Source organism: Paralichthys olivaceus, chromosome 10 (genome assembly GCF_024713975.1).
Source record: "Paralichthys olivaceus isolate ysfri-2021 chromosome 10, ASM2471397v2, whole genome shotgun sequence".
In the NCBI taxonomy this organism is placed as follows: Eukaryota; Metazoa; Chordata; class Actinopteri; order Pleuronectiformes; family Paralichthyidae; genus Paralichthys; species Paralichthys olivaceus.
Window position 1 is genome coordinate 15,396,379 of NC_091102.1, and position 25,339 is coordinate 15,421,717.

Below are 25,339 nucleotides of genomic sequence, written 5' to 3' on the forward strand. Positions count from 1 at the left end.
AACTGACACATTCTTTCCATTTGGTGTCTGAAAAACCTGTGGATGTTTTTTTTTCCTTTTTTTAAATCTCACCATTGGTCTGGGACTTTATGGCTCCCACCCGCCATGTTGAACTTCTAGTTTCCAAAATGAAAACTTTCCATAAGACTCCCACTGTATGTACATCACACAAGAATACAGACGAGATCAGCAGCAGAGGCGTCAGTCACATTACACATGTTGACACTTTGGGCTGAGTGTGTTCGCAGGGCGGCTCTACAGTTTGTGGTCTGGATTCAGATTGTGCAGCGGTGGAGGCTCCCACACTGAGACATGAGAAGCTGCAGGAGAGACACAACAAAACAGTCTACAGTTCCTTTAGTTTTCAGAATAAAACCACAGATGTGTCCCCCTGGAATGAGGTCATTGTATGAATGACAAAAAAAGAGAAGTGAATAAATAAACAAATACATAAGAAAATAAAGTAAATGTAGAAATACAGATATGCATAGATAAAGGTAGAAATGTATAAGTAAATGAATGAATAAAAATGGAAATGAACATATAAGTAAATTAATGAATAACGTAGAAATAGCGTTTGCAAATTTGCAAACTACTTTACTATTTGTATACTACTTATGTTGTTATCTACACACTTTGTATATACAGTCTATGGCTACACACCACTGTGTCGATGGAGGGGTGGGTGAAGTGTTCACAACAAGACACTTTTAGTTTCAGGGATAAACTGTGTTGCAGCCGGATCAAATAAGTAAAAGTAAGTAAGTAAGTAAACCTTTATTATACATATATTTTATATTATATTTGGACCAATTTTATGTCCATGCGTTTTTAGTTTACTCTGCAATGCATTTGCTGGTTGACAGTGGTTTTATTCTGAAAGTGAGCAGCGGAAGTGAAGTCTTCCATTGAGGGACAGAGGCGCGGCCCGTCTTCGCCATTCTGCCCCGCGGTGTGTCACCCAACCCCCGCTAACGTGACGGAACATCCCCGGTGAGGCACATCTGGAGGAGCAGCGGCTGCGGACTGAAAAACAGCAGCGGGACGATGCTGGGTCTCAGCGAGATGACGAACGGGTGAGTGAGACTGGTTGAAAAGACAGAGGTTCAAGTGAAAAGTTTTGAAGTTGACATTTTGACGCTGGGAAAAAAAGGGAAAAAAATAAAGAAACGTAGTCCCGGTGGGTTAGTTCCGTTCTCCCGCGCTGGAAACACGCTAACCCCGGTCCCCGCGCTCATGCTGACGTCATTACACTGACGCTGGACTTGTTTTGCTTTTGAAAAGTAGATCATTATCTTTTAAACACGCAAACTTCACGCGTTCATTTCTCTGCGGAGCCGCAATCTCAATTTGATCACTTCAGCTACTCGCCAGCGCCCTCTACTGTCACCTGGGGGGAGGGGGGGCTTCCAGCAGACAAACCACTGGACACAACTGTTGAGCTCAGATCAAACAATGGAATTAACTAGCGTCGTACAGAAAGGGATGTGGAAGTGAAGTCAAAGCCGCCATGTTGGTATGGGTCATGTTGATTGATTGTTTTTTTAAATTTATCAATTAGCAGACAATAAGACAAAATGATCCACAGGATGTTAAAGTGAAGAAACACTTATTTCCAACATGGTCCCAAGATGTCCGGACAAAAGTAAACGTAAAAAAGACACAGAGACATTTAACAAGAACTGATCTAATACCACAAATAATCCTGATAAACCGTATTCCATAAATCGTTCTTGTAAAGCTCCTCTTAGATTAAGTGTGTACTTCCATTTTCCAAATGGTTTCCAACAATGTTCAAACTATTTTATTCAAGTTTAACGGAAGTTTCATTTTGGATGCTTTTAATATATCTCATCTGCTTTATCTGTGGTTTTTCTCGGTTTTGGAATGGCTCTGGTTCCAGAAAAACATTTCCCTTACATTTTACAGAAAATCCTTAGAGGAATGATCTGATCGTTGCTGGCATCATTTTCACGGTTGTGATAAACTTTTCTACCAATCAACGATGGCGATATTACATCTGAGGATTGTGGGTAGTGCAGTGCTTCTCCTTAACATAGTTTGATGATACCGTACAGAGCTATGGCTTCTACTGGAGCATGTAACATTGTTTCACAATCTCGTAACTTATGCTAAGTCTACCTTAAATCATCCTATTCACATAAACAACCAATACAAATCTATATTCAGTGGAGGTTTGTTTACACTGACTACTTAGTTTTAACAATAAAAACATTGCTTTAAGGGCAGCTTGATATATTTGTGTCACCCTATATTCACACTTCAGCCAGAAGGGTCACAGAAGGGCAGAGAGAAAGACTTCTTAAAGTCGGACAGAGGATATTTCTCTACTTTCTGCAGATCAACCTCCTCCCTGCACAGGAATGTCCACACAAACTCACTGGACAGTAGTTATTGCTTTCCAAACCACTTCCTGACCATCCAGTCCCAGAGGACTTTCTATCCACAGTAATATTTTCTTTCCACCGGGATGAATGCTACTGTGTGCACTGGAAAGTTAATTATGGCCTGGGATGAATCTGGCTTTTATGAGAGCACTCAGTCTTGACACTTGCAGCTGTAAGAGAGTGAGCATTGCTGCATTGTATCTGATCCCTCACTGTGTTGATACAACTGGAGCTTAGAAGAATGTGTGGGCCTGCAGTGTGAACTTGTCCTTGTTTGGAAGAGCAGTGAACTTGAGCGACTCAGGAATGAGACTGTGTGTAGTGTACTAACATGATGCATGTGACGTGAGGGAGTGTGAAATGGATATAACTTGGATGTAACTTACACGTGCATGTGAGTTTGAGTAGCAGTTCAACTTATTTGCGTCTCATTGGGGTAATTAGATATCCTGTTATCTTAGTACTCTGCAAGCAAACAAGGCCGTCCACTTCATACTAAAATGCTTTTATTGTGAAGTGCTATGTGTCAACAGTGGATTTATGCATCAACATTTTCTCATTGTAACACGTTGAATTTTACAAACAGAATGCCACATACATGAATTGGTATCAGTGGTTTGGACAGGCACAACTATGAGATCAGAAATTGCTGCTTTCTGACAACTATGTAAAAGTCCAAGTCCGATTCTCCGGACATTTTGCGTGAGTTTCTCCGCCAGCCACCGAGTAAAATAACTGAGTAAGTCAGCGATGGAGTGAGCATGTTAATGATGTTTCTAACACTGAAAAAACTAAAAGAATACAAATATCTTGGGAAGACAAGGGAAGTCCTAAACATAGAGGATGACACAGAGGACATTAACTTGTAAAGACAAGATTCAAGAGATGTGGCGATAAAGGCATGATGCGATGATGTGCTTTTTACAAAAATACTGTATGGAGTGGAATTCATATGTCATCTGTCATGCATGCTCTATCCACACGCCACCCTCTGAATGTTTTGGTCATTTCCATGTCTCCTGCTGCATCCTTAGTATGTGAAAGGCAAACTCTGGCAAATATCTGGGCAAAATTCATGTCTGAAAATGACTGTAGTCATTCTTATGTGATGCTAAGTCAAAATATTGATATAATACACACATTTCTCATGTTTTAAGGCGCACCTATGATTTAAATGGGTCATCCAGACACACAAAGTAACAAGTAGAGACTGGCTCTCAGTTTTGTCATTGGGTTTGACCTTTCAGCTACTTGATAGAACCTGAAGAGACACACACACACACACACGTCTATGAGAACTGTTTTATCAATCCCCTCTGAAGCCTTCCTGCATCTCCTCACACCTCCTTCCTCCCCTTTCTCTTCATCACCTTTTATTATATCCCTGAAGTGCTCGCCTCCTCCTCTTCTTCTTCCTACTCACACCTTCTTAAACCACAAACACCTACATGAGCACAGAGGGTTGTGTGCTGGCTTCACATCCAACCACCTCAAACACTTAGGCACAGGCAAGTGGACACAATCATTCACACCCTCATGTTGCCTCCCCCCACACAAACACAGCAAATAGGAAGTGATGTGGCCATGCAGATAACGGCAGTAGGAGCATTTGCAGTGACAGCATAGAGACTTCCCTCACTACAGTTTCACAAAACATTGGTAAGATAACTTTATTTTATTCCAATAACTATTTTCATTGGAATTGTAGTAGCATTAGCAGCTATAGGCTCCGTTACTTGTTTGATGTTCGATGTGTGAACCATGTTATCGTGTTTGCAGAACTATGCAGCAACTGTGAATGTCGTATTGTGCGTCTGTTCGAAATATTTAGAGAAGGAAGTCAGCTTGATTTGACTGATGTTTTTAAATAATGTCTCAGCATTTGTTCCTCTTAACATAGTAGTTTGTACACTTCTTCTTATGTGTTTAAGTGATGCTAAGATCCCCATTAATTTTAACTTCCTATGGAAAGTTAAATAATTACAACCCTAACCCAGGTTGTGTGTGTTTTGAAATGTTAAGTGAAGCTACTGATTTGTCCACCAACAGTCATTCTACAGTGGATTAAACATATCACATTTCAGTCATTGCAGTGTTGTAGGTTTGCAGTGATGAGTAACAAGTGTCATGTTGATAGAATCTCTGTAGTACCAGAGTTGTCCACACAGCGGCAGTGTTGTTTCTGGAATGTGTGCGTAGAGCTTGTTGGAAATGTCTGCTCCATTTCTCTCTCTCTCTTTCTCTCTCTCTCTGTGTGTGTGTGTCTGTGGTCTGTGTGTCTGTGATATGTGTCACTTACTTCAGTTTGTTCATTGTAGTTCTTATTTAGTTTTCAGTTTTTTTTGTAATTGTCGTTTTTATTTTTATTTCAGTTAACTAAATTAATTTTTCATTGCTAGTTTTAGTCTTAGTTTTTGTTAACTAGTATAACCCTGTGACATACTCAGACATGTCAGCCGGTTTCAGGATGTGGAGCTGATATTAAAGTTGAACAGTCACATTTTATGGTTCTGTGTGTTCATCAAACCCATGTGGAATGCTGAGCAGGTCAAGACAAGCTCCTAAGGGGAAACCTGCGTGGTTCAAAGTTTGTTCTTAAAAAGTGAAGACGTGGTTTCTGTCAGCCATTTATCCAACACCCAACCGTTAAATACCATCAGACATAAATGATCTATAATAAGAGGTCCTGACATTTACTGAATGGAACTAATTAACCCAATGAAAACCATCAGATTTCTGTCTGTCAGATTCAGTCAGTATCAGAGCTGTCATAAAAAATGGTGTCAGTAGGCAGTCCTTTTAGAGGGAGACCTGTTCTATTATTTGTTTCATTAAATATGAAACAAGAGCTTTGATCCATGAGTTATCCAGTTGGTGTTCACTTTGATCCTGCTCAGTCCACGTTCATGGACAGCTCTAGGTACAGATGTGAAGGTCAATGCATCTTTAGATGAGATCCCTCAAACCACATTCAGAGGTGGTCTGGGATGCATGTGGTCACATTCTTTTTTCAGTGTGAACGCAAATCCATATGAAGGACCTCTTATTCAGCTGACATCCTCTGCTGCACTTTCACAAGGAACCGAACTGAAGCGAACATTACTGATACGTTGATTTATTTGAGTGCACCGTCACAATATTAACACTGGCCACGACATTGACATTGTTTTCATTGGTGTTTGTTTATTAGGTAGGAGAATTTTGCAGAATCAATATACGTGAAATTGTATGGGGCATGACAAAAAGAACAACCCATTAAATCATGGTGAGTTAGAGCCTTAGCCTTGACAGAGGTATGCAGTCTCCGAGCAACCCTTCTAATTCCTCTTTTTTTCAAATGACTAATGAATCATTGTGAGTCAAAATGACATACATGAGAATTTTCATGTAGAGCGGGGGAGGGAGATCAGGTCACAGGGGACACATTCAGGGTACGTTTTAATGCCAGGTGTGAACACATGAACTTCGAGCTGTCCACTTGTGATCAGATCTCTCAGGACTGTCTGTATTGGGCCTTCAAGAGAGAGTTGGGTCTATCAGTGGTGCCTCACACTCAGCTCAGGCTGTAGTTTGTTCGTTCTGTTTCACAGCGCTACTACAAGCTACTCTGTTTACAGCTGCTTCTCCATTGGCTGCTTGTTGGCCTGACCTGTTTGGCTCCTGCCCTGCGCTCTGGAGAGGTCACAGCCTCTTGTTTGTAATTATACATGTCTGGGAGGCGTAAACGTCAGAAACTGTGCATCTGCTGTTTTTTGTGTCTGTCTTAGAGGAGAGGGGCTCTTGTTCCTACGTAAAATAGTGATGAATTATTCATAGATTGGCATTTTACCCTTTGTCACTAGTTTGTTGTTCACTCTGGGAAATAATCTCACAGTTTGCAACAGAGGAGCACAAATCAAACTTGAAAATACTTCTCTATAATGGGTGACATTGTTCCATATAGTACATGACTGTCTTTATGTTCCCACCCCTCTATACAAGCTTTGTTGCGATACAAAATATTTTAAAACCTTTTTGTAATTGAGTAAAGTTTTACCTGTCCTTAAGATAACTGTTTTATCTTTTGATTTTGATACATCATGCATATTGTGTGAAGTTGTACGATTAATACTGCAGCATATAAATGTGTTATAAGTGGCATTTTACGCATATTAAACCTTTTCTTTTATTCATCCCCATTTCATATTTAGTTTACTCATAGTTGTTCTTGGTAATAATTTGATTCCAAGTTAATTTATCTTTATATTGTACATATTTACTGTGAGTGTGGATTCTAAAGTTTCATTGTTTCACTATAAAATATTCTAATTCACTATATTTATCACCTCTTTTTAATAACTAAACATTTGGTGTCCTTTCCAAAAATGTCCATGTAAGTTCAGGTTACTATAATTTTGTAGTAATTTTTTGTGTCACTATTGCATTTGGCCTCAAACATGATGCCGTATTGGTCAGGCTGTAATTCCTGACCTCAAATGCGTCCTGTAGGATGACTGAAGCCCGTCTGCTCCACGTAATTACTTATCAGTACTAACAGCTTGCCATTGTGTGAACAGTATGTGTAATATCTACGTGTGCGAGGGGAAAAGAACCTTTTATCTTCTCTTCTTCTGTTTCCCTTACACAGAGGAACGAGGGAAAGAAGAAGTAGGAGGGAGAGAGAGAAAACAACGAGGGCAAGGGTTAGAAAAGAGCTGTGTTCTCCTTTTCTGCGAGAAATTTCCCCTCTACCTGCTGAAGGACAAGGAGGAGGAGGAGCAAGAAGCAGCTGATAGGTGTGCAGGCTGGGAGACCACACCTCTGTACATGTCTTTCTCAAGGGTGTGAGCCCTGGAGGTGTGTTCAAGAGGGAGGACGAGAGCGGCACAAGATTTAATCTTTTCATTTTAAACCAAATGCGCACTATTGCTTAGGACTCTCTCTACTTCTGTGGACTAAGTGTTCTCAGCAGACAAGGGGTAGGAAGGAAGGAAGGAAGGAAGGGAGGAAGGAAGGGGAGGGAGAGAGAGAGAGAGAGAGAGAGACGAAAGGGAGATGAGCACTTTGAGGCTGAAAGAGTTGTCAAACTCAGACTTGTACAGACGGAGGCAGGAAAGACCAGACAGCTATGGAAGTCTGGGTAGTCTCAGGTGAGTCCTGCTTTGTGAAGCTGGTGTCAAGTTGTTGATGGGTTGGAGAAAGGCTGATTCAGCAGTTTTTGTTTTTTAGTTAAAAATCTGTGCATGACAAGAAAAAGTTCCTGAAATGTTGAACCAGTTACCTGCTTTTTGGTTTAGTACAGCAGCTTCAGTGAATAGTCACATGGTTTCATGGTGCAACAATGACAGAAAAGTCGTATTGGGTTTGTAAATTTTAGCTTTTTATTCCTGTCCGATAGTTCAGCTTCCCTGTTCCATGTCTTAGAAACTGTAGCCATTTCTGTTAGGTTCTTGTGAAAATGCCACGTGCAAATGCTTCTATTGACCTTAAAGATCATCTGATGGCCTATCATTCAATTATTCTGTGGTTTCTTACTTTCTTTGCTTTCTTATCACAAGGTTTCCACATTTCTTGACAACTTTTCTGTAGAGATGTCTGCCCACTTATTTTAATTAATCCATCTATTTTTCTTTTTGCAGTAAATGTCTTTTTTGTTTTGTGAACTATTTAAAGTGGGCTCCTTCTGCATGTGATTTGAGTGTTAACTTCTTAACACTGCATCCTCTGCTCTTTATCTTAGTTACATAGTTTGTGTTTGTGAACACAATCTGTATCAAAGACCCTTTGAAGGATTTAAAAGTGCTTTTCGTGACAAGGATTGATAAGGTGAGACATAGTGGTGTATTTGATCTGCAAATATCGCAGCTGAGTCTAAACATTCTTCCGGGATGTGTGACCAGCTGACATGCAGACTTTTGCAATATTTGTTTCACAATATGTTTGCATCAGTGGCGTTTTGGATGTTCTCTTTCTCTCTTTTATAAACACCTCTCTGTCTCTGTCATTTTCTCTCTCTCTCTCTCTCTCTCTCTCTCTCTCTCTCTCTCCGTCAGTGTGTGTGTGATCTTGAATTGATTAGAGGAATGTAGTCATGTGAGGAATGTGGACAGTAAGAGGGAGCTCACCCAGTCAAACCAAAGACGCTTCATTTCTTTCCTTGTAGCTAGCAGACAGTCTCATTTACTTTGCACCAATCATACAATTGTATAGTATAGTGGTTGTAATAGTAGTAATAGTATTGCTGGATGATCAATGGAATTAAAGTCACAATATTGTTCAGATTGTTCAATCATTATATGAGAAGGTAAATTATCTGCGTCAAACTAATTATTTCCTTATTTGCATCAATAAGACATTATTATACACCACACAGACAGACAATAACATGTGACAACAACACTGTAACACTGTTAAAAAAGCTTAAGGAGACAGTGGGAATGAAAAAAAGAATATTCATTTAGTTATGAAGTTTAAGACATTCATACCAAGACAAGAACCACTTTCTGTTCTGATCTTCTGCAAAGTTTAAAATGATGACAGTCAAATATTTATGCCTGCAGTGTTTTGCTATCGGTGCAGAGCCTGCAGCTATAACCACAAATTCTAACCACCTAAAGAGTCGGTGCGAAACACAGTGATATCAAAGCCATATAACATTAAACTTTCAGAAACTATCAGCCTGGAGACCTATAAAGTCCACATTCATAAACAAGCTCTCATAGGCAGAAGGAGAGTAGAGAAGCAATATTTTTTATTTATACCTGCCTAAAAAGCGAATTAATAGTTATTGATTTACATCAATAGAAAAGGGGTGTATAATTTATATTTTTATAATTTGTTGCTCTTTTCCTCTTGGCCCGGATGATCTTTGATGGTGCAGGTCTAAGTGGGCGTCTGGAACAAAAAGTGCAAAAACAAAGGAAATGTTAGTCATGAATAATGTTTGCACACTCACTGAATCAGTGTGTGTCACTGAGGGCTAACATGCGCTTTTGTGTATTTGTGTTCACGCACTCAATGCCTTCTCACAGGTAAAATGGTTTTGCCCCTAGCAGCCCTCATGTCTGTGTTGCCATGGTTGCTGTTGACAAAGTGCGTGTGTGAGAGCAGGGGTGTGTTTGATTTGTTCCTCCGGCCTGAGTGTGCTTGTTTTGCACCGGTTGAGAGAGTCAGGGGCAGGGCTGTTGCTTAGGTCTACAACTTTTAAATGTAGTCTTGGTTACACATCTGCAGACACAGATTCATTTAGCCTACAATGAGAAGTTATAAATAAAAGTGTTGTTTCATTTTATCCCCCAATTCAGGTTTGTGCGATCTAAATAGAAATCATGACTTGATTATCAAACACATTAATTTGGATTTGCAATACAGATGTCCTGAATATCATTGTGATAAGTGTCAGTGACATTTATCAGCCATCATTTAAAGGCGAGTGGTGGTACACTGGGACTGGGTCAGACTGGGTTTTCTTTAGCACAGCTGACCTGACCTTTGACTTTTAATGACCCCATAAAGAAGTCAGAACTCTTCACAAACACCCTGTCGACTGCTGACATATTCATATCGTCTCACCCGTTCTCTCTTCCTCTTCTACTACAACTACTACTGCTACTTCTTTGTTAAAATATCTTGTTATGACTTTATTTTTGCCGTGCTGTATTTTACTTGATTATTTTGATTCTAAATATATTATTTAATCGCAGTGTGAATTTCAAACTCAAATAGTAACATCCCACATTGTCATGTTAGCCTGGACACCAGAGACCTGAACACCGTAGTTCTTGTGCTCTTATTTTAGGGTGGAACTTTCTGCAGCATGGCAATGACTGTATCAGGAGGAGAGATTACATGTTTCCTGTTAAACACCCACCCTCTGCCCATTGTACCCAGGCCCAATCAGTCAACACCGGTTCCCAGTGGATGAGACTCCCCGACAGACCATGTGACTTTGAACTGGAAACAATGATCTGCTGTGGAAACGCTCTGGAAGCTTTAAACAGTTCCTGGTGAAATGTTTGACTCACTATGTCATTCATGTCAAAACCCAGGCCCTCCGTCGTTAGAGACCAAATAGTTTTAAAAAAGTGACGAACATGAAGTTCTGTGACAGAAGCCTTTTCGTTGTATTAAAAGAAGTGAAAATATGTGCATTTTAGAAATCTTAAAATCACCTCCAAGTTGAGGATTGCCGCTCTCAGAGGAGGCAGAGTTGGTCACTTGTATGTATACAAAACTCTTCTTACACACACGCTTGCACGCATTCACAGACACTTAACAGCAGCTGCCAGCACCTAGTTTGGAGTTGAGGCTCCACTAAGTGTCTATTTGTGGAATGATGGAGTAATGTAGAAGACAGGACCAACTCAGCGGCTGTTCTCCAAAGAACCATCAAACATGTTTGTTTCACTGGAGTTTATTTCCGTCTCTGGCTGGATGTTTTCGTGGTTTGGAAAGTGATAATTAATTTAAGATTCCAGTAGAGTTTAACCACATAAAGAGCTATCATTTACCCAGAGGAACGACAGATTTGTGGGCTTGTGCGTCTGCGATTGGATTTCTAAGATAGATGCTTTAAACTGATGATCAAGCCATTCTGACCCACCTGGAGAAGACCCAGTCCATGTTTCTGTTACGTCCTGACTTTGAGTTCTGTCAGGGTCCATTACCGACAAAAATAGTCAGCCCATAAATAATCACATAACATTGTTTACCATGCAGTAGAGGGTTTAAAGTGTATTTGGAAAAGGTGAATGTGAACGTGTGCTAAGGACTCCAACTCCGCTTGCGTGTCGGATGCAGAAATCAGATTTATACAACCAGTGTCAGTTACACATGTGCAAATTCAACAAACTGAATTGCAAGCCAGACAAATTCCAGTTTCAGCGCTTGAATTCTTCTTCTAGAGTGTTTGCTTGCTGATGTCAAACATATGATGAAATAAACAGTAAAATAAACTAGAATTTATTATTGTTATATTGGTATCTGACTGCTTTAGCTTTTCTGCTTTGCAGTGCAACAATACCGCTTTGCGCAACACTTAGTTGAAGCCACATTTTTATATCTCACAGAAAGCTGAGGGTTCCAGCTGTTCAACATGCAAACACAGTCACACACAGATTGATAGCATGGGTAGGTATTAGCCAAAGACTGTAAATATTAGGGACACAAAGCATTAAAGTGTGTGTGTGTGTGTGTGTGTGTGTGTGTGTGTGTGTGTGTGTGTGTGTGTCTCGGTGACCTCTGTCTGGACAGGCATCAGGGTGGGCTCTTTAATTCCAGTAACCTGCCCAGGAATAGACGGCCAGTGTGACAGGAGGGGAGACTAAGTGTGTGTGTGTGTGTGTGTGTGCGCGCGCATGTGTGTGCATGTGTGTGTTGATGTGGGAATAAGGGAAAGAGGGAGTGTGTCTGTGAGAGAGGGTGTGTGTGAGAGGGAGGAAGAGAGTACACTCAGTGCAGTCCGATCAGCGGTTCTGTCTCCTTGTTCTGTGGATTACAGCTCCCACTGCTTTCTGGATACCTCCTCTCTTTACTGGAAACTAACACTGAACCAGCATAGAGGCTTTTTATTATTTGAAGTTGTTACATTCATACAGGTGTTAGCTGGATCTTTGCACTTAATTCGAACTGTTGAAGCTGAGTATGGAGATGAACGGTCGTGCCCTGCCACCGTCAATACCTGAGGATAGTGAAGTCCTGGACCATATTCCTCATGGGGAGACGAATGGTTACCACCAGAGGCTTCAGGACGGAGGGGAGGCGGAGGTCCCAGTGTCCAAGTCTCAGAGGCGCAAGAGTGATGTCAAAGTATATAAGGAGTTTTGTGATTTTTACGCTCGCTTGTAAGTACACAGTGCAGTGGACAGGGGTTAGATCACAGTTCAGTTTTCAACCAAAGTAACAGTGTGCACAGATCACAATGACAATGGAATTTGCTAAGTGAATATGTGTTTTATAACTGTGTTATATATGAGATGTCTTACCAAAGAGTGTGGTATTAAAACGTTCCTCCATGAGTAAAACCTGCACCTCTTTTAAAAGAGTTGTTGACCAATCAAAGTATTGCATGAGGATGTCTACAGATATACAGGAAAGTGCTGTTACAGAGTCTGTATCATTCTCTGGCATCATCATCAGCATCCTTTCGAACCCGAACACTTAATTTCTGGTGCATTGTCAACTGTAAATTTTCACAACAATTTGATCATTGAACCAATTTGGTCATATGCTCACATTGTATTATATTGTGTTCTCTGAGCGTATTACAGTGTTACAGAATGTGAAGAATTCTAATGTCCTAGTACCTGGGTCTTACCAGACAGTTTGACTGGCTTAAGCTGCCTTAGGTGTCCTGTTTGTGCAGGGATTGCTCAGTGTGCCACATGAGGGGGCGCACAGGAAGGGCTATTTTTGTGCCAAGGGGGGAGTTGTAATGCAAAGTAGAATATGCCAACTGGTATTACAAGTATGTGTGCATGAGGAGCAGGGAAGCTAAATATACATACTGACTGATCTGGCCTCAGTTTTCTGTCTCAGGATCATCAGGTACTAGAGACTAAAATAAATCCAAATTTGGGTCAAGAGGCCAGAGCTGAGGTGGGCTCATAGACCGTATATAAAGATGGACGACACCACGGCTCCTCAAAAGTAAACCCAAGTGTCCTGATAGACACCAGCTGACTTTCTGCAATATAGGTCTTAAAGCTGCCTCCTCCATGTTAGTGGTACATGAACCAAACTAAAAAGTCAAAGCCCACAACAATTTTTTAAAATAAAGATGTTTTTTTGTCACTTGAAGTAGTTCTTATCACAGTGATAAGTTTGAGCAGTCTTTTTTCAAGTAAGATTGATTTAAATTACTTTGCTGATACAGTTAAATGTCATGATTGACTGCTGAGACTGATTCCAGATTGGTTGAGTGCATGTATTGGTGGGTCCTCGCTCCCTTCTTTGTTCGTGGCTGGGATAAGAGAGCAGCCACCTCTGGAGTGAATATAAGATAAAATGATTAAGTGAGAGCACTGTCCTAGTGTTAGTACATAAAAAAACATCGGCAGACTCATTTCTTTTCTCAAAAACTGATCTTTGGTAGATGTTATACTCAGACACATAACCTGGTCTATGTCAATTAATACAAATTGAGTTTATATACATATAGCATGTGGACTCCCTTGTATGTACACAAAAATTACTAAAATGTCCAACAGATGTCAGTAATACTTTTTTGGTTCCTAAGATTTGAAGACATGGGTTCAGTCAAAAATAGTTTAGAACATGAGAAGGCATTTTTTTTTCAACTTAGTTCAGACTGAATTTCAGACATCTGGTAATAATTTCTGGGTCCCAGGTTTCCATGACTTTGTTTGTTGAAAATAATTTAAATTTGTGTGAATTGTTTCGGACAAATATGGAAATGTGGACAGATTAGAAGGCCATTGTTGGTGGGGTTATTTAAAATATTTAGTCAATGCATTTATAAACAGTCAGGATGGGGAAATGAATTAGAAAAGAAAAGAAAAAAAAAGAAACGGAGGGACCAGAGGAGGGTGAGTGGAGGGAACAGAGTGTATTCATAACAAAAGTGATAGTCTGCATCCTTTTCCCTTTACTCAAGACCAGACTCCATTTATAGTCACAGTGCACTCTTGTCTTCTTCTGTCTTGAAGAGTGGAAGCTACAGCAACAAGTCTTAAAACTGACAGTGTAATCAGCACATACGAGACAAGCAAGGTATAACCAATTGAAGCTGAAAGTATGAATTCATATTTTTGAAGATTTCTATAGAAACTATAATGGCACTCACTAGAGTGCATACCTCCACCGAGGAGAAAATCAAGGAACATTTTTTAAAAACCCCTCAAGTCTCCCCTGACCCATACCTCACCCTCCCACCAAGTTCCGTGGTAATCTGTCCAGTAGTTATTCCGTAATCCTGCCAACTAACAAAGAAATAAACGCTGATAAAAACCTCCATGGCCCAGTTCACAGGCAGCCAGGACAAAGTGCAGAGAGAGACTCAGCACAGTACTGTCAGTTGTATAGGCTGGTCTCTAACTCATGCAGGGTGCGGGAGGCAGATATGACGGTGGAAATGCTTAAGGGATGTATCACTTCCTCTCAAAAACAATTTGGACAGGGCAGGGCTGTCTGTGTGTGTGATATCAGCTCAGACGCTCAGAACAGTATATTATCAATGTATTTGAGAAATTGACTCAAATGGAAGCTCTGTGTGTGTGTGTGTGTGTGTGTGTGTGTGTGTGTGTGTGTGTGTGTGTGTGTGTGTGTGTGTGTGTGTGTGTGTGTGTGTGTGTGTGTGTGTGTGTGTGTGTTGCCTGGATACACTGTGGTATTCTGACATTTCAAACAAAGCAGAGTAGCCAGTATGGTCCCACCATTCTCTCTTCTTCTTCTTCTTCGTCTTTTTTTTTTTTTACTATTTTGAAATCTATGTCTTTTTGATCTGATTTAATTCCAAAGTATTAAGCAGTGTTTTTATTGTGGCACATCTTTAAATAATTCGTTTGAAGCAGTTTTGGCTGCTTGTGTTTGGTTTTGAGAAGTTTGATCATTTTTTCTTTTGGAGTCATTCTTATAATGAGCGAATAATCCTGAAATTAGCCCAATGGTTCAGCTTAAACATAAATCTATACTAGAAGTGGTTTTGGGGCAGGACGATGATATACTGTAGATCAGGAGATGATAGAAACTTGTTCCATATCCATCATGTTTTTTCTCTAAACCAATAATCAATGTCCAGTAAGAAGTATATGCTTCATGTTTATAAAGGATTCCAGTTTTTGTTTTTGAAGAACAAACTTGACAGTGAGCAGAGACAGGGCTATAAATGAAGAAACACTTTTTCTTGAAGCACTGTGGCAGGTTCTTGGGTGTGACCACATTCGTTCTGCAGGATTTGGCAACAATACCTCCAAATAAAAGCCTGGGGCTCTGCTTTGTCAAAATATTGGTCATGTTTGGGAGAGTCAGAATGACAACTTTGTGATTGTTTTATGAAATGCCGGTATTAACTTCATATGTCATGATGTTTTTGTTATATGATACTGAACCATATCTTTGTGAGCTCAGTGCAGTTCAGAACAGTAACTTCATCTCTTATACAAACACGTAGGTTTCACTTGACTGATTCACACACCCTGAGCAATAGATCCAAAATAAACGAAGATGCGTGTGTGTGTGTGTGTGTGTGTGTGTGTGTGTGTGTGTGTGTGTGTTCTTGCATAACATTTTCCCCTCTCTACTCTCCTGTCTCCTGTTCCTGAGTACATCATCCAGCTGTTCTCCTGACTGGGGGAACATGGCTTTCTACATATCAAGATATTTGCTGTTACTTGTGTGCTGACATGACCCAGAGACAAATACCTTAAAACATTTTCAATGGACATTCAACATTAAATAAGAGTATTAAAGAGACAAATCTTGTTATATTTAAACACTAAATATGTACTGTAGTAAATCAGCAGTAACATTTAAATCCTACTTTCAAAGCCTCTTGCAGTAAATTTCATTTTATGCTTCATTTATTGGTTCATTTATCTGTAAATATCACACTCATTGCTTCTACTTTCTGTGTTTTACCTGTGTACATTTTACATGTATTTCATATGTATTTCCCTGTATATAGACTTTGACTGTGTAAGTAAATTTTCATCCTGAATATGATTTTCCTTTTCTTTTCAGCAACATGGCCAACGCTCTGGCCAACGCAATGTGCGAGCGCTGTAAGAGTGGCTTTGCCCCGGCAGAGAAGATCGTGAACAGTAACGGGGAACTTTACCATGAGCAGTGCTTTGTGTGCGCCCAGTGTTTCCAACAGTTCCCCGAGGGACTCTTCTATGAGGTACAGCTTTGTCCTAAGATTTCAGAATAATAATCCAAAGAATGATGTGTGATGCATTTTTTTCATGACAATCAGTTTTAGTAAACAAAGGATTGCAAAGGGTTTAGACCTTGACTTCAAAAAGTAATATTGCCTTGACCAGTCAAGAGTACGGCTCTAACTGTTTCCAACAAATCAAGGTTAAAAATGTTTTACACGCTACCCAAGTCGACAAACAGCTTTATCTTTGATTGTCACTTTGCCATGATGAAGAACCCAATGCAATACAACTATGTTGAGAAAGAACTATTTTTTAAAATGAGGGTTAATGAAGTGGCTCTCTAATTTACTGGCAGTAAAACCAGTGTTTAGATCAAGGCCGTCATCAGTGCACATCCCTTAGACAAAAGATTTAAACACACAGTCCTGTTGAGGTAAATAAAGAGGGCTGAGCATGGCCTTAATGCATTATTGAATTATTGGAAGCCCATTTCCAGTAACCTGTTTGCTCACCAGCTGTGACACAAGGCCAGATGTTTCTCTGGAGAACTGATGCTCTTGATGTTCAGTCAGTTTATCAAAGATAGGGTGTCTGTAGTGCTCCGATCAATATAAGCATCTAAAGACACATAGGCACATTCTTTTTAATTATTTATTTTACTGCTATGAATAAACATCAGTCAATTGTTGGAAGAAAGAAAATGTTTGTATATCACGGTCACGCACAAACATTCACAGCTGCATTCAAATCGGGAGCTATCTATCATCATCTGTGGTGAAGTAGAATCTAGGCGTTCTGCTAAATCATGTCCTCACTACACTCATTCTATTAAGTCGTTCTCTTGTGCAGCAGATGTGAAGCCATGTTGGCTCAGAGTGGGATCACATGGGGACTTGTGACTCAGGGCATGTGATTTAGATATTCAAACCCACATCTGCATGTTGTGGTGCACATTGATACACAAAGGAAGATTCAAGACAGATCAACCGTTCACACACAGTCACCCCTCTTGTCAGATTGATTGGAGCTTTTAAACCTACGCAGTAAATGTCTGTATTTCGTAACCAGATGGACAAAATAGATTGAAGTATTTATGAGAGTAAGAAATCTTCACCTTATTAAAATGTCATTTGACTGAAACCTACGTTTTGTTTGGAGTTGATAACACATTAAGTTGTGCTGTATAGAGACAACCTTCACCATATTTCATAATGTATAGTTCTCTTCATACATAGTCTCTAAATGTGTAGCTGTTGTTGTGCTGTTGTTTTGAGTTTTGTTCATCAACACAAAAGGTTTTCTAAAGTGTACAACAAATCCCTCAATTTAAATTGCCAGGCCTCTGAGAAAAAAAAATCATACATTGACTCATTTTTTAGCTGCTTGATTTTGTTATTTTATGAACTGTAAATGAATGATTGCAGTTTACGTTTGTGTGCTTTAATTAACTGTTTACAATGGTTTGAATTCTGTTGGCAGTTTGAAGGCAGGAAATACTGTGAACATGACTTCCAGATGCTCTTCGCTCCCTGCTGCCACCAGTGTGGTAAGTGTAGGAACTGCAGTAAAAGTACATTTTCATTTCCTGCTCCGACCTGTGCAGGGTCATAAGGATATGCAGCCTAGTATAGCGTCAATAACACAAATATAGAATTACATGTTTTATAATGATCAAGTTCTTAATACTCTGTTGTTCTTTTCAGGTGAATTCATCATCGGCCGCGTGATCAAGGCCATGAACAACAGCTGGCACCCGGACTGTTTCTGTTGTGATATCTGCCAGGCCGTGCTGGCCGATGTGGGTTTTGTAAAGAACGCTGGAAGGTCAGCCCCTCTACAACCATCTACTGTTCACTTCTGATATGTGTGTAATCACAGCACTTTTTATCATGTACAAGGTTGTTTTATCTGGTGCTGATGTCAGTGTCAAAGCAGGGGACAGACAGTGTCTAAGAGAGAAGTACTGTAGTTTCCTGTTGTGTACTATAAGCAGATACAGAAAAATGATGATTATGTACTGAATGCTGTAGAAACATGAGCTGGAGGATAAAGGATAATCTCTCTGTCTGTATGTGTGTGTTCCTCTCTCTCTCTCTCTTCAGGCACTTGTGTCGCCCGTGTCACAACAGAGAGAAAGCTCGGGGCCTCGGCAAGTACATCTGTCAGAAGTGTCACGCTATTATTGAGGAGCAGCCTCTACTGTTCAAGAATGACCCCTACCACCCTGATCACTTCAACTGCAACAACTGCGGGTAAACACACACACACACACACACACACACACACACACACACACACACACACACACACACACACACACAATCAGCCTTGTCAGTCACTTCACTCACAGCGTGAACATCGTGATTGTTCGCTAGACTTTTTGTTCCCACATGCAGACAGAGGTCTTTTATGTCAATGTCCGTTTCACACTTTGGTGTGCAGTGATGATTCTTCTGTGAGGTTTATTATTACAACAGAAACAATAGTTTCAAGTCTCTTCTCTGATAAAAATAAAAAATGATTAACTAACCACAACAGATATCTAACAGTTGGGTTGAAAGTGCAGTCTCAGCCACAGAGCTCTACCTGTCTACCACAAAAACTTCATAGTGCCCTCTGCTGGACAAAATATGTAACTGTAAAACAAGTTCCATGAGGTGATCTAAATGTGTGTTATGACAAGTTATATGAAAACGGTTTTGTTTTGTTTTTTCCATGTTTTCTTGTTTTTACATAAATGTACATTTGGCATTATTATACTATACCAAATGCATAAAGAAATGTTTATTTTGGGAAAAAATGATTTTGATAAGGGATGTGATGTTATTTCCCTCTGTGTCTGCAGTAAGGAGCTGACCGCAGATGCCAGGGAGCTGAAGGGGGAGCTCTACTGTCTGCCTTGCCACGACAAGATGGGTGTCCCCATCTGCGGAGCCTGTCGGAGACCCATCGAGGGCCGTGTGGTCAATGCCATGGGCAAGCAGTGGCATGTGGAGGTGCGGTATTAAACTGTCAACTTTTAGAAACAAATTCAGTCTGAGCAAAGGAAACTTCCTACTTCTTGATTTTACATTCATATTCAGGAAATGTAATTAAAAGAAATGTGTTTTCAGATTTTGGAAGGGAACTGCCTGTTTTGAGAATAAGAGGTTTAGGTCTTGCAGAATTTTATTAAATAGATTTCCTGCTGAAATGCACTATACTTTGTAGAAATTGAGTTGGTGAAATAGCTTCTTATTCACCATGTTTTTATGGAGATTGTTTTTCTGTCATTCATTTTACTTTTCATTTAATCTGATCTGATCTTTAAAATGTCATGTATGTGTATGTGTGACTCATACTTTTCCCAGCTTTATCTCCACAGTGAGGTTCAGTGTTTTCTTCTCTGAGCTGTGTACATCATCATCATCATCATTCCTCTATTATCTGCTCTTTGTTTCTGTATTATTTAATGTCCCCGCATCGGCGATAGCCAGTTATATAAATCTAGAAAAAAAAAGCATGTAGAAATATGTATAAACATAAAAACTGCACTGGTTGGCAGAGGCATACGATAATTGTAGTTTTCTGTGGCATCATTCCACCATAATCTGCATCTTTATCTTCTCTTCTGTCATTTCACATTTTTCCTGTCCTCTCCTGTCCACGTGTAGCATCACGTGTGCACTGTGTGTGAGCGCCCATTTCAGGGCCACCCATTTTATGAGCGAGGTGGTCGCGCCTATTGTGAGAGACACTTTGACATGGTGAGGGGATTAAGGATCGGCCCGTCGCTGACTGCTGCCCTGTGTCTCGCCTCCCCTTGCCTGGCTCAATCTACCAGCCTTTATATATTTGCACTAATATAAAACTTCAAAATTGATCTTTTATCAAAAAGTCCTCCATCTGTCTGTCCATCTGATTATGATGTATTGACAGCTACAGGCTGGATTGCCTTTTGTCTCAGTTATGTCTTATTTTAAATCCAGTTTTTCCACTATTCAACATTTGTATTATGTTATAAGTATTAATCCATTCAATGTCACAAAAAAGAAAGCCACCTGTGATGGAAAACATTCAAACCTTTTTCTGTTCCTATTTAACTTATTTTATCTGTATATGCAAGTTTTACAAATTTCAGCTTGTCAGGTTTACAATAGACACATAAAAAAAGAAAGCAGACTAGTGCGCCCTCTGGAGGTCGTTATGCTGTTCATCTTCTCTACTCTCTAGATTAGGTGTGGACGCAGTAACAAGACATCCGGGCTGATCTGATAAAATGTCTAAAGACTGTGCTGTTGCCTGTGACATGGTTTGAATGTGATAATGTACTGACTGTGGCTGTGCTAACCATGTGTGCTTGGCCATGGGTTTGTTTGCAGCATTTTGTGTGTGCTAAGTGTGAGAAACCGTTCCTGGGACACCGTCACTACGAACGCAAGGGCCTGGCCTACTGCGAAACACACTACAACCAGGTAACAATCAACTGTGCTGGGAATATTTACGTTACACACATAGAATAGACTTTGAACCAACTGAGGAACTCAACACAACACTTGTGAAGTTTTAAAACTCCTGTGTAGCCTGTTTGTTTGCATGGCGTATGAGTGCACAGTGTTATTTTAGCTGTGGTGAAGTTATTGTGTTGCATTATTTCATTAGATACAACTCGTGTGTCAATACTCACCCTCTGTGTTTCTCTCCCCTCGACACGCTCAGCTGTTTGGAGACGTCTGCTACCACTGCAACCGCGTAATTGAAGGAGATGGTGAGAAGACTCATTTACATTGAAAATAAATATGAAAGTTAAAGTTATTCAAAAATAAAGAAGTTATGTATTACATATGCAGTTTTTTCTTCCACTGTTTGTATTCGCCATGATTATTAATTGCTGTTCACTGCTTAAAGTGACTAAAACATGAATTCCCATCCATAAACATGATTTGTGTCTAAGTCGCGTCAGGTAGATCTTTCTATAATAGTGGTTAAGACAACAAGTCCCATGATCCCACTCTGCTTCAAGACACTATCAGACACTATAGGTCTTTTGTTACGGTTTTGATTGAGAGACCCCTCATGACTGAAGTTACATATTGTACATTAAATATTGAGAAAACGAGTCTCTGTTGTCATATGTTAGTCATCTGGATCAGTGTCTCATGTGATTGTGTTTTTGCTTCAGTGGTGTCTGCTCTGAACAAGGCCTGGTGTGTCAACTGTTTCGCCTGCTCCACCTGCAACACCAAGCTCACCCTCAAGTAAGTAGAGTCTAAATAAGAGCCATGCTAAGTAACGTCACTGTGGAGTGGTATGTGTGTCACACCCACACGTTTACCCTGGATTGTGCACTTATTCATTGTTAATTTTACTCTGACTGACAAGAATTCACAAGTTGTCTTTGCTGCTTATCATGTTTGTCTTTCACAATTACGCTGCGTTTGGGACAATCTGCTGCTGTTTTTCACATCTGTCCATTCCTGATTTTTTCACCTTTCTCTTTCAATCTTGTGTCGTCCCACTTTTTTGTCGTCCTGTACACATCCCCTTGTGCCACCTCTCCCTCCCCTGTCCTCTCTCCAACCTCTTATCTTTCCCTTCTCATTCTTCTGTTTTCTTCCCTCCTTAATGTTGCTCTCCTCCTCTTCGCCAACTGCCCTACCTCCTCTTTTCCCCTCCCTTTCACACCTCTCTCCCATTCCTCCCTGCTCTGTCAGGGATAAGTTTGTGGAGGTGGATCTGAAACCGGTGTGTAAACACTGCAATGAACGCCTGCCAGATGACATGAAGCGCCGACTTGCCAAGCGAGAACGTGACTCAAAAGACAAGAAGAAGAAGAATTTGATACCCATGTGCCTGTGATCCTCTCTTTCTTCTTTCTTCTCATTTCCACTGTTCTTCCTTTGGTCAGTTTCTACCTTTCTTCCTTTAAGTTTTTATTCTTCTGTCATTTTCATCACATTTCAAAGATGGTGCAGTAAAGTGAATATGCACTGACTGGACTAATTTGTGTGACCTAACACTGGAAACATTTCACAACCTCTCATCCACAAACACTAGTCAAGATAAAGGCTGGACACTATTGTAACCTCTGCTATGCAAACAAGGAAATTAGATTGGTCACATGGTGAAGGGGCAGCTTTGTTTCTTGGGGCTCCTGGTCTGTCTGGGTGTAATGTGTAAAACCTGAATCACTTCCGGCAGCTTCTGGCTGCAACCGTATGAGTTGGACACATGCCCTGGTCCTGCCAGTGATTATCTGCTTTGGGAGGGAAGTTCATCCAGGGGCAGCTTGGGGGAAAGGTTTAGAGAGCCGGTCGGTGGAATTAAAGGCATTCAATTCAGAAAACAACCAGGAGCCACTCATAGAGCAAAAACTGTAATTCTGCAGAAGCTTCACAGATCTCAAAATGTGTTAATCACAGAATGTATGCAGAAAAATCTAGTCTGTATGTAGATCTATATCAGTGCATATAGTGAGTGTATCAGGATATGTGAGCACATGTGATTCTTCAAAATATATATCCCAGCTATAATTGTCAGAGATCTTAGTCATGCATCTGTACAAAATCTATGATCAAATTATGGGTTGGGTATTCTTTTTAGCTAACATACGAACAAACAGGACCAAAAACAACCTTTTAATATGTGTATTTGTTTGAAAGCGAAAATAATGTAAGTAAACCAGAGTTAGCTACATAAGCTAATTTTCCTCTGGTGTCCTTCCCCAGCCAGTTTTTACAAGGCAACCTGAAATAGAATAAGTTATATTAAATATATAATATATATAAATATATATATTCTAAGTTTCTATAAAACAAACAAAAAACACGTTATTCAGTTTACACAGTATTGGCACAAATATGTACATACTTGGAGTGAAAGTCTCACCTCCAACTTGTTCTTCTCTCTCCTACAGGAACAAGTTTGTGGAGTTTGATATGAAGCCAGTATGTAAGAAGTGCTATGAGAAATTCCCTCTGGAGCTGAAGAAGAGACTGAAGAAACTGTCCGAAACTGTGGCACGCAAGTGAACAAATGGTCCAGCCGCAGGCAGGAGAGAAAGATGAGACCCTGAGGTGGCCTCACATGGAAAAAGTCACATTTCCCAAAGCGACAATCGTAAAAGAGATAAGAGATTATGTGGTTGATATCATTGGTATTTTAAATTTAGGTTGGTTATTTCAGTGAAACACTTTTTTGTCCTCTCAGTCACAGCTTTAAAGCACTGAGGATCATTTCATGAGCTGACAGGCTTACATTATTGGTCTCGGTTGACTTTAACCTGTTCAGCTCAGTTACTGCACTGTTCATTATTCACATGCTTCCCTTCTTTCACTGCTATACATACCAGTATATATAAACCTAAACACACCTGACGATGGTCCTGTATTTGTAGTATCATGAACTTTAAGAGAACATTGACACATGAGGGTAATTGATCTCCTTAACACAGTGTTGACGTGTTGATCGACCAGTTTGCCAACTTGTCTCGATGCCAAAAAATGCGTCTCCTGTTTGACTCCTGTTACCATAAGTTACTGATACTCATATCATATAAAGCCAAAGACAGATGGAAAAAAACACAATTGTACTCGATGTGTATATAATATTATATCTTATATGTCATGTTTTCCACCAACTTGTATTCTTTTATGTATTACTAACTTGTATTTCCTGTAATATGCTAAATACGTTTATTTTTAGTTCTATAAAATTGACATTTGATGGTCTAAAGACACCACACTGTGCCCTCCTTGATGCTGTAGTGATGGACTAAACCATTATCTGCACTATGTTGGATTGCCTCGTTACATACTATATATGCATTTTATATCTGAAACAATACAAAACAAGTGGAAAGTCGTATTTAAAGTGTTTCACGTTTATCAAGTTCACTTGTACAATCTAAGACTACATTCTAACAGTTTTTGTTTTATCCACTGTCAGTTACAGTTAATACATGATTGTCAAAGAATATTAGAAACACCTTTCAGAAGTAATCCAATTCAGTTCAACACCAGCTTAAAGATGGCTGTGTACATGAAGCAACTTCTCTGACACACTGTCAACAAATACTGAACTGCACAGTGACAGCTTTGATTTTCATGACAACTGGTAACTAACTGCGCGTGTGTTTGTGTGTGTTACAACATGATAGCCTGTGGCATGTGCTGAGACCGGATGTGGGAGTAATGTCAGCTGTAACAACATGTGTGTGTGTGTTTGTAATCCAGAGAAAGTGATCCTCTTAGGAAGGTGTACCGACTTCCTCGGGGCTCAGACCCTCTTATCAAAGAAAAAAACTGTTGTGAATGGGGAAAGAATAATTTCCGTATTTCACTAGGTTTCCCTCGAGCTGTATTTTATCATAGAAAGCTTTTCTTTCATGTAAAGAAAGACACATTCCACAAAAGCCTGTTAGTCCTAAACCACAACATACAGTATGTCACTTAGGGGAAACACTTTCCATCTGATTGATTGTTGTAAAGCAGAACTTCAGCTCCAATAATAAAGAGTCCAAAAGGTAGTTTTATTTGATATCTTACTACCTGGGTGACTGAGATGACTCTGCCACTCTTACATTGTATTTTATCTTCACAATGCTTTTCCCAAAGACAATGTTTCTCTATGTAAACACACCAAAGTGCATGTTCTAGACTTGAATGGAATGTTATTTTTCAGTATATCTAAGTTAATTCTATCAATTATTCTGAATAAATGTTTGTCAATGTTGTGCACTCAGTCGTGTTTTTAAGTTTCATTTCCTGAAGCCTCTCAGTGTGTCACATGACATCATGAGTGGGTGAAGGAGTTTCGTGTGTGTATGACAGATATCCAGATAATAAAGAATAAAAAGAAATGAATGTAAAAGTTACATGAGACGGTAAAACTAATACTACAGAAACAAAAGTGTCTGTAAGACGTAATGATAAAAGAAGAGTAAGAAATATGGGATATGACAATAATATGATGAAAAAACAGTTATATTGCACATGTTGCATATAAATCGTATTATAGCACATAAAAAATAAAAACAGAATTGATTTTCACCTCTAGTGTGTGTATGTCCTACTATGAAACATATATGAAATAAATCGAGTTGTATTTTGATCTTGTATTTACGTGCTGGGACAT

General features: G+C 39.8%; 1 protein-coding gene across 11 annotated transcripts; it reads left to right on the forward strand.

The window, feature by feature from the left end:
* The first annotated feature begins 894 nt into the window (after positions 1-894).
* LOC109631407 (LIM and senescent cell antigen-like-containing domain protein 1) lies at positions 895-24,942 on the forward strand. 11 transcript variants are annotated; one of them, XM_020090146.2, is made up of 11 exons: positions 914-1,076; positions 16,086-16,245; positions 17,705-17,771; positions 17,929-18,049; positions 18,328-18,477; positions 19,071-19,221; positions 20,587-20,679; positions 20,924-20,972; positions 21,387-21,462; positions 21,919-22,107; positions 23,121-24,942. In XM_020090146.2, the coding sequence occupies exons 1-10, from the start codon at positions 1,048-1,050 to the stop codon at positions 22,061-22,063; spliced, it is 1,041 nt and encodes a 346-aa protein (XP_019945705.1). In that variant the 5' UTR covers positions 914-1,047; the 3' UTR covers positions 22,064-22,107; positions 23,121-24,942. The 11 variants fall into 11 exon arrangements, with proteins under 11 accessions (XP_069389734.1, XP_019945705.1, XP_019945706.1 ...); XM_020090147.2 differs by lacking the exon at positions 914-1,076 and adding an exon at positions 3,948-4,067 and having other exon boundaries at positions 23,121-23,218; XM_020090144.2 differs by lacking the exon at positions 914-1,076 and adding an exon at positions 7,377-7,537 and having other exon boundaries at positions 23,121-23,218.
* Positions 24,943-25,339: the final 397 nt, after the last annotated feature.